The sequence below is a fragment of the Thamnophis elegans genome, chromosome 14 (assembly GCF_009769535.1).
Source record: "Thamnophis elegans isolate rThaEle1 chromosome 14, rThaEle1.pri, whole genome shotgun sequence".
Lineage (NCBI taxonomy): Eukaryota > Metazoa > Chordata > Lepidosauria > Squamata > Colubridae > Thamnophis > Thamnophis elegans.
Window position 1 is genome coordinate 41,055,484 of NC_045554.1, and position 12,655 is coordinate 41,068,138.

A 12,655-nucleotide genomic window follows, 5' to 3' on the forward strand; every position below is an offset into this window, starting at 1 on the left:
TCATTCAGATTTATATTTCTCTGTCCTTCTTATCAAGGGACAGGTTTTTCTTACCATCTGTGTGCTAAAAATGCTTTAATTTATTAAAAGCCCAGATGATTATAAAACCACCCAGACTGACAGGTCTCCTGCTGAGATCCAGTCTGTTACCAGTTTGGAGTAGTTAAAAATGGTCTCCCTGTATACGAAATGCTTATAATCTCCTTAATGATATGGGTACCTGCAGCCAGCTGTTCTACAACACCGTATATGATTATGGCGCTAGCGACTCCCCTCCCCCCAAATATAAAATATGCAAGCTTGGGAAAGTGCTGACTTATTATTCATTAGCGGTAGGGGGAAAAAAAAAACACATGACTGCAAAATAGATCCAATGAGTGCAATTAAGCCCCAAGAAAGATCACAATGCATTTATTTAAAGCTGCATTAATTCTGTGCTCTTTGCCCTTAAGAGGAAGTCAACAACAATGATCCTTTTATCTCTCTCTCTCTCTCTTTTTTTTTTTAAGAAAAGATTTTATCTATTTTTTTTTTCCTTTTAAAAATAAATGCGTTTCATTTTCCACAACTCTTGGAGGGTTATTATTATTACCTGGCTAGGAATATTCAGGACTTATCACTGGTTTTAGTTCTTAACAACATGGAACCCTGAAGTCTAATAGTCTGTAGAGGTTTTCAGGTTATCCAGTGGTGGCTGTCCCAAAGGTGCTTTTTCAGGAGGCAACGGGATTTTCTGGTTTTTTTTTTTTCCTTTTGAAGATGTTTTGCTTCTCATCCAAGAAGTTTCTTTATGGTCTTCCATTCCCCACCATCCTATCAGAACTGAAGAAGCTTCTTGGATGAGAAGCAAAATGTCTTCAAAAAAAAAAGAAAAAAGAAACAAGAAGTCCGTTGCCTCCATGAGTAGCAGGTGTGAAATTCAGCAGGTTACTGATTGATTATGGAGAACTAGGTAGCGGGAGGATGAATTTGAGTAGTTTGGAGAACCGGCAAAACATCACCTCCATTCCCACCCAGAATGGGATGGGAATGGGGATTTGCAGTTTCCTTCCCAGGAAGGAGGGAATTTGGGATTTTGCAGTTTCCTTCCACCAGGAGTGGGAGGGAATGGGGATTTTGCAGTTTCCTTCCCCCGGGAGTGGGGGCGAGAATGGGGATTTTGCAGTTTCCTTTCCCCAGGAGTGGGAGGGAATGGGAATTTGCAGTTTCCTTCCTGCAGGAGTGGGAGGGAATGGGGGGATTTTGCCGTTTCCTTCCCCCAGGAGTGGGAGAGAATTGGGGATATTTGCAGTTTCCTTCCCCCAGGAGTGGGGAGAGAATAGGGATTTTGCAGTTTCCTTCCCCATGGAGTGGGGAGAGATATGGGGATTTTGCAGTTTCTTCCCCCGGGAGTGGGAGGGAATGAGGATTTTTGCAGTTTCCTTCCCCCCTGGAGTGGGGAGAGGAATGGGGATTTTGCAGTTTCCTTCCCCAGGGGAGTGGGAGGGAATGAGGATTTTGCAGTATCCTTCCCAGGAGTGGGAGGGAATGGGAATTTTGCAGTTTCCTTCCTCAGGAGTGGGAGGGAATGCGGATTTTGCAGTTTCCTCCCCCAGGAAGTGGGAGGAAATGGGAGATTTTTGCAATATCCTTCCCCCAGGAGTGGGAGGGAATGGGGATTTTGCAGCTTCCTTCCACAGGAGTGTGGGAGGGAATGGGGATTTGCAGTATCCTTCCCCTGCCACGCCCACAGAGACCATGCACAACAGAAGCGGTAGTAAAAAAAAAAATTGAATTTCACCACTGTCCCAAAGTTTCACATTAGTGGGGAATTAACTCTAAAACAGGGACATCTGCCACTTGTGTTGTACAGAACTGCTATATGGATAATCGGTACCATTGGAAAAACCAATGCCATAGTCAACAGAAAGCAGTCTTACCCGACCCATTTTTCAAGTATCCATTGGCATCGACAGTTGTATACTTAATGTAAGGTCCAGGTTGATTCACACCAAAAGGCTGAAAGGAAACGGACATTGCATTACTTCTCTTTCTGGTCCTAAAAATTGGTACAAGAAGCCATCACCCTCCAACAAATTCCTTTTGTTGCTGCCAGTGGTTTTTCCACGATTAGAAGAACAAAGGTAAATAAATAGGTAGCTATTTCCACCCCTCTGAACGATCTACATTTAGTCTGATTTATGACCACAACCAAGTGCGGAATTTCTGCTGCTCAGCAAGAGAGTTTGTTAAGCTCATTTTCCCCACTTTGCAACCTTCCTTGCCTTCGCTGTTAAATGAATCGCTGCGGTTGTGAAGTTAGTACACCGTTGTAAAGCGAGTCTGGCTCCCCCCCCCTTGACTTCGCTCGTCAGAAGGTCTAAAGAAGGCACCGCGTGGCCCCGGACACTGCAGCGTCATAAATACATGCCAAGAGTCTGGATTTTGATTACGCGACCAGGGGGATGTTGCAATCCGGGTCTTAAGCGTGAAAAAATGATCACAAATCACCTTCTTCAGTGCTGTTGTTAAGTATGAAATGGTCGTTAATTGGTTGGTTGTTTAGTCACGGGGGTAACTATCTATACTTTCCAACCTGTCTCTGGGTAGGACTGCCTGGATAACACCAAAAAAATAGCCATTTTAGAAATAGAATAGAATTAGAATAGTATAAGATTTAGAAAAGGTTATGAATAGAATAGAATTAGAAATAGAATTTAGAATAAGGTATAGAATAGAATAAGATAGATTTAGAATAAGGTATTAGAATAGAATAGAATAAGAACAGAATTTAGAATAAGGTATAGAATAGAATAGAATTAGAATAGAATAGATTTAGAATAAGGTATAGAAGAGAATAGAATAAGAATTAGAATAGAATAAGATTAGAATAAGGTATAGAATAGAATAGAATTAGAATAGAATTTACAATAAGGTATAGAATAGAATTAGAATAGATTAGAATAAGGTATAGAATAGAATAGAATAGAATTAGAATTTAGAATAAGGTATAAAATAGAATAGAATTAGAATAGAATAAGATTTAGAATAAGTATAGAATAGAATAAGAATTAGAATAGAATAAGATTTAGATTAAAGTATAGAATAGAATAGAATTAGAATAGAATAAGATTTAGAATAAGATGTAGAATAGAATAGAATTAGAATAGGATAGAATTAGAATAAAGTATAGAATAGAATTAGAATAAAGAATAGAATAGCATAGAATAGAAGAGAATAAGGAATAGAATGGAATTAGAATTAGAATGGAATGAAATAGAATTCTTTATTGGCCAAGTGTGATTGGACACATAAGGAATTTGTCTTGGTGCAGATGCTCTCAGGGTACATAAAAAGACAAGATACATTTGTCACGAATCATAAGGTTAATGATAATCATAGGGTACAAATAAGCAATCAAATCATACCAGGAAATAATCAATATAAATCGTAAGGATACAAGCAACAAAATTCCAGTCATGCAGTCATAAGAGGAGGAGATGGGTGATAGGAACGATGAGAAGATAATAGTAATAGTAATTTTTCCATCTATAACTTAGCTTTAACCTAGCTATGAGCTTCAGGTTGATGTGAACACACAGTAATGTCTAAAATCACAATCTGGTGTGTGTGTGTGTGGGGGGGGAAAGGAATCTTCAGAAATGTCCTTAAAGATTCTCAGTCATCCAGGTCACGGTTATCCCCAAGGTGCTTGTTCAAGAGGCAACTGGACTTTCTTTTTCTCTCTCTCTCTCTGAAGACGTCTCACTTCTCATCCAAGACGCTTCTTCAGCTCTGACTGGATGTTGGTGAATGGAAGGATTTATACTCCTTACAGACAGCTGGTCATTTGCAAGTAGGCTCCACATCCATTTGCAGCACTCAGGTGACCCTGAGGACACAGGTAAAGCCCCAATGGCCTCAACGACCCTCTAAACGGATGCAAATGACCAGCTGTGTGCAAGAAATATAAATCCTTCCATTCGCCACCATCCAGGCAGAGCTGAAGAAGCTTCTCGGATGAGAAGCGAAACTTCTTCAAAGAAAAAAAATCAGAAAGCTCAGTTGCCTTTTGAAAAGGGACAATCTTCAGGCCTTCTTTTCCAGGGCAGCGATGGAGAAAACTGCAAATGCTTCCAGCAGAAATATCCTTCTCATCAGCTAATGCAAGTCTAAAAAACATGATTGACTGCAAGCTGACAGTTTGATCGTACGAGGAGATGCCAGGAGAATGGATTCAGGCGAGCCGAAGTCGCAGTGATTGCCTGGCAGTTTCAAAGATTTTTCTTTTTAATTGCTGAATGTTTCTCTCTTTTAGAACAGGGAACGAAAAGCAACGGCCAAGGAGTGGGAGATTTAGGAGAAGAAAGAGAACACCGATCAACCTCGGCTTACAAGCCATTCATTTAGTGAGCATTTGAAGCTATGACGACAATGGAAAGAAGGGACTTAGGATTATTTTTCACACTTAAGGACCACTGCAGCATCTCCATGGTCGCATCATCAAAATTCAGAATGCTTGGCCACCGACATGCATTTATGGCGGTCATACTATCCCGGGGTCATGGTGACTATCTGACAAGCAAAGTCAATGGGGAAGCCAGATTCACTTCAAGGTAAAGGTTCCCCTCGCAAATATGTGCTACTCGTTCCCGACTCTAGGGGACGGTGCTAACTCCGTTTCAAAGCCGAAGAGCCAGCGCTGTCCAAAGACATCTCCGTGGTCATGTGGCCGGCACGACTCAGTGCCGAAGGCGCACGGAACGCTGTTACTTTCCCACCAAAAGTGGTTCCTATTTTTCTACTTGCATTTTTATATGCTTTCGAACTGCTAGGTTGGCAGAAGCTGGGACAGGTAAGGGGGGCTCACGCCGTTACACGGTGCTAGGGATTCGAACCGCTGAACTGCCGACCTTTCTGATCGACAAATTCAGCATCTTAGCCACTGAGCCACCGCGTCCCTATAATGACTGTCTTACTAAGGTATTAACTTCAGTTAATATTAAGATGTAAGTTCACTTCACAGCTTTGGCAAGAAATGGTGCAAAAACTCACTTAAAAACTGTCTTGCTTTGCCACGGAAATTTTGGGCTTAATTTTGGTCGTAAGTCAAGGACTATCTGTACATAAGTTGCCAGGAACTTTGGTGGGAAGGTGCTACCCCACTCATGACCTGCTCTTGAGTTTTTATATTGGATGCACTCCTGTTTCTGGAGCTCAATTAATTCAAGTCACATTGAGTCATACTGGGCCATTCATTTGCTCTTAAGCCAAAGGCAATAAAATGAAGACAGACGCCCCCCCCCCCCCCCCAAGCCCCATGTCCCACCCTTGAGCAGGACAATGTCAGCTGCAAACGATCGACACCATACGCAGCATAGAAGATTTATTATTTCAAGTCTATTTCGTCAACTAACGGCCAGCCCTTAATGGGTGCTAGGTTAAGGATCAATGGAACTCAAGGGGGATTGTTTGTGGCAATGTAAGGACTCTAAGCTGATGACATGTTTAACTCCGCCCCCAGCTCTGCCTGCTCCAGCCCTACAAATATTTAACTAATATGCAAACAAGAAAATATTAAGTCCGAGGCAAGCTGTAGGATTTCTGCCTTCTTCAACTCTGCTCCGTTGTCTAAGCTGTTTCTGATTGTGTACAGCTCAAGTCTGCCTTACACACCACTGTGTGTATCCACTTCTCTTGTTCTACTCCATTTGCTTGCCTGTGTTTTCTGTGTTATCACCGATCTTATTTCTAAGGTCGGGATTTATGTACCTATTGCACACATATTTTTTGCTGAGCTGTCCTCATTAGTTAGAAATACCTTCTAACTAACAGACACGGTCAGGCTTCATCCATTAAACACTTTTCCAGGGTCTTTCTGAGATCATTTGCTTCCATTCAGAAAAACACATGCCTTGTAAAATACATAACATTTAAAAAAAAAAAACTTTAAGCCCTTGGACAAGGGCATGGTATTTTAAGATGCCAGACCTCGTTTGATGTTTAATGTCAAAATAAAATAAAATAAGAAAGATGCAATGCACGTTGCTTCCTAAAAGACCAAACCAAATTTCTCCAGCTGTGAGTTTAAAGCTTATCTGTGACCAAGGCACCACGCTTAGAAGTTCTGAATGCCGACACAATTCCGAGGCCGTTTTAAAAGAAGAGTAAAGTAGTTCAGTCCAAAAGAGAATGGTTCTTTGCAAGCAAAGAAAAATCTAGAGCACTATTAATACTCGGCCCCAGCAGTGCTTCCATGTTTACAGCCTTTTTTGGTGTGTTTTTTGAAGTCAAAAAATCACTAGGAGCCATCAATGCGTTTCCTTGGGAATTCAGCGCAAGGATAAATAGAAATCGGAAGGACAAAAAGCATGGAAAACAGAATGTCCTTTGCATCTCTCGAGATGGTGGCCAAGGGCACCTTTGAGGGAGAGTAAAGAATAAGGAAAGTGGTTGAAAGTGCCAGAAAAGAAGAAGAAGAAGGAGAAGGAGGAGGAAGAGGAGGAGGAGGAGGAGGAGGAGAAGGAGAAGAAGGAGGAGTAGGAGTAGGAGCAGAAGAAGAATAAGGAGGAGAAGAAGAAGAAGAAGAAGAAGGAAGAAGAAGAAGAAGAAGAAGAAGGAGGAGGAGAAGAAGAAGAAGAACTGGCTGTGACCAGGGGGGCCTTTGCCCAGGTTCGCCTTGTGCACCAATTGCGGCCCTATTTGGACCGGGAGGCACTTCAGACAGTCACTCATGCCCTCGTCATCTCAAGACTGGATTACTGTAACGCGCTCCTACTTGGGGCTGCCCCTGAAAAGTGTTCAGAGACTGCAGCTGGTCCAGAATGCAGCCGCACGAGCAGTACTGGGTGTGCCAAGGTACACCCACATCACACCTATCCTCCGCGAGCTGCACTGGCTCCCCATTGGTCTCCGAACACGATTGAAGGTGCCTGGTTATTACCTTTAAAGCCCTACATGGCCTAGGACCTGGCACCTACGAGACCGTGTCCTGCCACATACCTCCCTTAGACCAATAAGATCGCACAGGATGGACCTTCTCTGTGCCTTCAGCAGACAATGCCGGCTGAGGAGTAGGGCCTTCTCTGTTGCCGCTCCGGCCATATGGAATGAGCTGCCCCCGGAGATCCGGGCCCTCCCCACTCTCATGGCCTTTTGCAAAGCCATTAAAACCTGGCTCTTCCGGCAGGCCTTCTGATTGGGGTTTGTTGTCTTTCTTTTTAACTTCGTGTGTCCTATTGTTTTTAAGTCTTTTTCTTTTTAATTTCTTTTTATTCTGTAAGCCGCCCAGAGTCCTTCGGGATTGGGTGGCATGGAAATCAAATAAACTCAACTCAAACCGAAGAAGAAGAAGAGAAGAGAAGAAGAGAAGAAGAAGAAGAAGAAGAGAAGAAGAAGAAGAAGAAGAAGAAGAAGAAGAAGAAGAAGAAAGGTCCAAATGAGAAGCAACCATTTCAACACAGAACACCTCGGGGATCAAAAACTGCCCCAAAATAGCTGTTTTACTTACGCGCCCTTTCAAAACAACCAAATATTTATTTGGAAGATACATCATAACTAAGTCCGGAGGTTGACGAGAGGCGGGGGGAAAATTATAAATGGCAAACTGAACAGCCAATGTTACTTTAATCTAATAACTATATTTAAGCTCTAAGGGGCTGCCATAAAGAAGACGGGTTCTTCTCCTTCTCACCTGAAGGCAGGAGAAGAAGCAATGGATGGAAACTAATCAAGGAGAGAACCAACCTAGAACTAAGGATGAGTTTCCTGATAGAGCAATCAACCAGTGGAACGAGTTGCCTCCGGAAGTTGTGACTGCTCCATCACTGGAAGATTTTAAGAAGAGCTGTTTGTCTGACATGGTGTAGTTTTTCCTGCTTGAGCAGGGGGTTGGACTAGAAGACCCTCCAAGGTCCCTTTGAATTCTGTTATTCCGTGTGCAGGGTTAGTGAGGAAATTCCATGCACACCCATTCTCTAAACTAGACAATGCTCTATGGTACAATACATACAATAGCAGAGTTGGAAGGTACCTTGGAAGTCTTCTAGTCCAACCCCCTGCCTAGGCAGGAAACCCTATACCGTTTCAGGCAAATGGCTATCCAATGTTTCTTAAAGACTTCCAGTGTTGGGGCATTCACAGCTTCTGGAGGCAAGCTGTTCCACTGATTAATTGTTCTAACTATCAGGAAATTTCTCCTTAATTCTAAGTTGCTTCTCTCCTTGATTAGTTTCCACACATTGCTTCTTGTTCTGCCCTCAGGTGCCTTGGAAAATAGTTTGACTCCCTCTTCTTTGTGGCAACCCCTGAGATATTGGAACACTGCTATCATGTCTCCCCTAGTCCTTTTTTCTATTAAACTAGACATACCCAGTTCCTGCAACCGTTCTTCATATGTTTTAGTCTCCAGTCCCCTAATCATCTTTGTTGCTCTTCTCTCCTCTCTTTCTAAAGTCTCCACATCTTTTCTACATCGTGGTGACCAAACTGAACGAAGTATTCCAAGTGTGGCCTTACCAAGACATTATAAAGTGGTATTAACCCTTCACGTGATCTTGATTCTATCCCTCTGTTGATGCAGCCTAGAACTGTGTTGGCTTTTTTGGCAGCTGCAATACACATTAATCACCCATTTGCTTTAAAAATGGGGAGGGGGTGTGAGTTGTTAAGGACTACCTTACAGTACAGGGAGTAAAAGAGAACAACATGAAATAGGTGAACAAGAGCGAAGATTTCAAATGTACCTCCTTGCAGCAAATGGGGAAAATGGGGCTTGCTGAGGTTGCAATAGACTATAGCAATCCCGGCAGCCCGAAACAGCTAGAGGGAGGCTTGCTAAACGGAAAGTGAATTTGCTGTTTGCCTCACAAGGCAATTGCTGGGAGGCAGAAGCAGATTTTTTTTTCTTTTGCCAATCAGGCTGTTTGCTGCAAGGAGGTAAGTCATAACTATAAATGCCTATAGAATGTTCAAATTATTTGACTTATTTTTTAAAAGGCTGCTTTATTATTTTTTCTAGACAGCTTAACAAAACGAAGAAGCTTTTAAAAATAAATGCTTGATCTGAAGAGGCCCAGTGCTATTGTATCTTCTTTTAAATAGCAGAGAAGAACTATAACTTCCAGAAAGCCACATCAATTGAACAGCATCTGTACAAGTATAGTCTGAAATGTAGCACTATAAACAGTGTATAGTGTTTGTGCTGTTAGTTGGAAGGAGGCAAATTGGTAGGAGGAAGAGGCAGATTTTCCCCCCTTGTTTCCTCCCCAAAAGATAGGTGCGTCTTATACTTCGGAGAGTCTTATACTCCGAAAAAATACAATAAGTAGATTGAACGTAATAAATACGATTCACTTTTATCAGTTTAACTTATATTAGAATGTATGATACCCAGGTACCGCACTGTTCACGCATGGATTGGGGAGATTTGTAAAAAAATAAAAATAAAAAACTTGAAAAGAAAAAAAAGAAGGCGTGGCTTTGTATTGTATTGTATTGTATTGTATTATTTGTATGCCGCCCTTCTCCGGGAGGACTCAGGGCAGCGAACAATTCAAGGGGGAAAAAAAGGGGAACATAAAAAGACAAAATACAAATAATAAAAGGAGACAACAGTCGCACAACCATACATGTCGAGAGGGGAGGGAACTCATCACCCACAGGCCTGCCAGCAAAGCCAGGTTTTGACGGCTTTTCAGAAGGCCTAGAGAGAGGTGAGGGTCCGAATCCCTGCGGGGAGTTCATTCCAGAGGGCCGGAGATGCCACAGAGAAGGCCCTCCCCCGGGTAATAGCCAGGTGGCATTGGCTGGTAGATGGCACCCGCAGGAGGCCAACCCTGTGAGATCTAATGGGAGGTAGAGAGATGGGTCTGTGGGAGGTAATTGGCAGCAGGCGGTCTCTCAAGTACCCAGATCCAATACCATGATGGCTTTATAAGTTACGACTAGCACCTTGAAGCGTATCCGGAGACCGATCGGTAGCCAGTGCAGCTCGCGGAGGATAGGTGTAATGTGGGTGTACCGAGGTGCACCCACAATCGCTCGCGCGGCTGCGTTCTGGACGAGTTGAAGTCTCCGAATACTCTGGTTTGTCCTTGTAGTGATTCAATGGTAAGCACCAGGACAGGGCTATCTTTTGACAAACAGAAGGGATGGTAATGATTGGAGGTGCCAGAATCCCCCAGGAATGGATTTGAACAGCGTTACTTACGGTTATCTTGCGAGGACAGTCATTTGAGCAAAGGCACCTGAGAACTGTGGTAACAAGAGAACAGACCGACAGTTGTTAGCACTGGGAACAGGCTTCTTATGCAAACACACCTGAATTTAAAGACGGGTTTTAAGATGGCAAATGAAGCTGTAAAGGCTCAGGGACAGGTAATTATGGATGTCTGTTCTCACCATTATGGATGGGGAAAAAAAACATGATTTCTTATGCCTCTTTGCGCAATGAAGTTGCTCTGGTGTTTCATAATCATTGAGTGATTTGGTGCCAAAGACAGCTATAAGGGTTTTTTTTTTGGGGGGGGGGGATTAACATGCTAAAAATCATTTGGAGAGGGGAGGCTTTCTAAAGAAATATTTTGGCTCCTGGCTCAGTAAGCTACAGAGCCTTAGATCTTGTCAGCTACCCAAAATTAGCAGACTGATACCTTAGTTTGAGCCAATCACTTTCCTCTCAGCCCTAGGAAAGGGGCAATGGCAAACCACACCTGAGAAGCCATGCCAAGACACTTGGGCTTTTCTATAAGTCTAAGCGCTATTTGCTAAGCGCTATTACTATTCGTTTAAAACAGATCTTATTATTTTAGTTTAAACTTTATAGAGAGCCTCCTTTTTCTGCTGCCCCTCTCTCTCAACATCTGAAGCCAGTTTTATTTCTCTGAGCTTGAGGATCAATGCTTCCCATCAGAATGCCTGGTGAGGCAGAAAAATAAACTCCTTTTATGATGATACTAGCTGTGGGCTTACATCTCCCAGCTGTGTTAGTCAGAACAGCAAGCGGTAGATTGTCCTGAAGTTAATTCGCCATGGCTCTGTCTGGAAACAGCCCTGCTCCTGAGCCTCAGCTAATGGTCTTTCGCATTTGCTTCCCTTGGATAATTTCTCCCTCCTGAACAAGAGGTTGGAAACAAATTTGGTGTGTGTGTGTGTGCGTTTGTCTGTGTGTGTGTGTGTGTGTGTGATGACTTGAATCATTTGTAGGGTAGAGAGAGCACGTCTTTCTTCTTCTGTCCTGGCCATTTTTTTACAGAGGCACGATTGAGAATGTTTTAACAAAGTGCATCACTGTTTGATTTGGTGGCAGCAGTGCCTCAGATAGAAAGTCCATACAGAGAGTGGTGAGGACAACCGAGAAGATTATAGGAGCTCTCATCCTGTTATTCAGGATGCTGCTTATAAGCGCTATGTACTTAGAGCTCAAAGCATTGTTAGAGACCTCACACCACCTCTTCACAGCCTGTTTCTGTTGCTCTCCTCTGGGAGATGGTTTCGAAGTATAGCTAGCAGGCCTGTAACATCTTTGTTCCTATGCCATCCGTCTGAAGGTTCGTTTCTCTCCTCCGTGCACATTTATACCACCACTGGTCTTAATGATGCAAGTATTTGCTTGAGTTTGGAAAGATTTCTGTTATAGATGAAGAACAATCAAAGAAACTGTTTAGAAAAAAACTCAGCGTGTCCTCTCTCGGGTTTTTTTTTTTTTTTAATCTGACAGCTCCACACAATTTAATAAGCCCTCAGTTATTCAGGAGCTACCACAAATCTATTTTCTTTCTGCTTTTCTTGGTTCCCTTTTAATGCCTTGCATCTGAGACAGACATCAAAGTAACATCGTTGTTGGTGGTCTTACTCTTGAGCAAAGTGGAGGATAACGTAGAAGCTATCATGTTACTCGTTTCGTTAAATTTAGAGGCCATCTAATTCCAGATAACTGGGTAGTTGATTTTACAAAAGACAAATCGTGAAAAATGAAAATTGCTTCCCCAAATATTCGTACTGTGTTACTTTTTATACTTAGGCTTTTCGTGAACTCAACGTGTAAAGAAAATGGCAAGAATGTTCTAAAATAAACAGCCCTGTATCTGAATTAACTAGGTTTTCTTTAACCTGTTCCTCTCAGGTATAATTTTAATGTAATGTCCTATCTCAACTCATTACTATTTAATAGCCAACTTTCTGGCTGTTCTTTCGGCTGGGTGGAAAACTATAAGCGGTATTGGATTTTCCCCTTAATAGCATTTTAATGTTGTTCATACTGAGCCACTCACCAATGACTTTAACGAAGTAGGCATCTGCTTCGAAGTTATTTTTTTAATGCGTGGATAGCAAGCTCTTTTTAGGAGAATTCTTGCTGAGGACAATTATATCCAAAATTCCCTAGAGACAGAAAAAAATGCAAAAGCACATAAATGAATCAGCAACTCAAAACAGCACTAAAAGGGTCAATGATGTCAAAACATAAAAATATGAAGGTTATAATGTCCATGGAGATTGTCAATCATCCAGGTCATGGTTGTCCCAAAGATGCTTTTTCCAGAGGCAACTGTAGTTTTTCTTGAAGATGTTTCGCTTCTCATCCAAGAAGCTTCTTCAGCTCTGACTGGATGGTGGGGAATGGAAGGATTTATATTCCTTGCAGACAGCTGGTCATTTGCAAGAAGATCCACATCCA

General features: G+C 42.4%; 1 protein-coding gene across 1 annotated transcript in view; it reads right to left on the bottom strand.

The window, feature by feature from the left end:
• The window catches only part of ITFG1 (integrin alpha FG-GAP repeat containing 1), a 112,653-nt gene that overhangs the window by 41,302 nt on the left and 58,696 nt on the right, over positions 1 to 12,655 (bottom strand). The window contains 3 exon segments of the mRNA XM_032230844.1: positions 1,920 to 1,998; positions 10,190 to 10,233; positions 12,252 to 12,359. Coding sequence (XP_032086735.1) covers positions 1,920 to 1,998; positions 10,190 to 10,233; positions 12,252 to 12,359 — 231 coding nt within the window.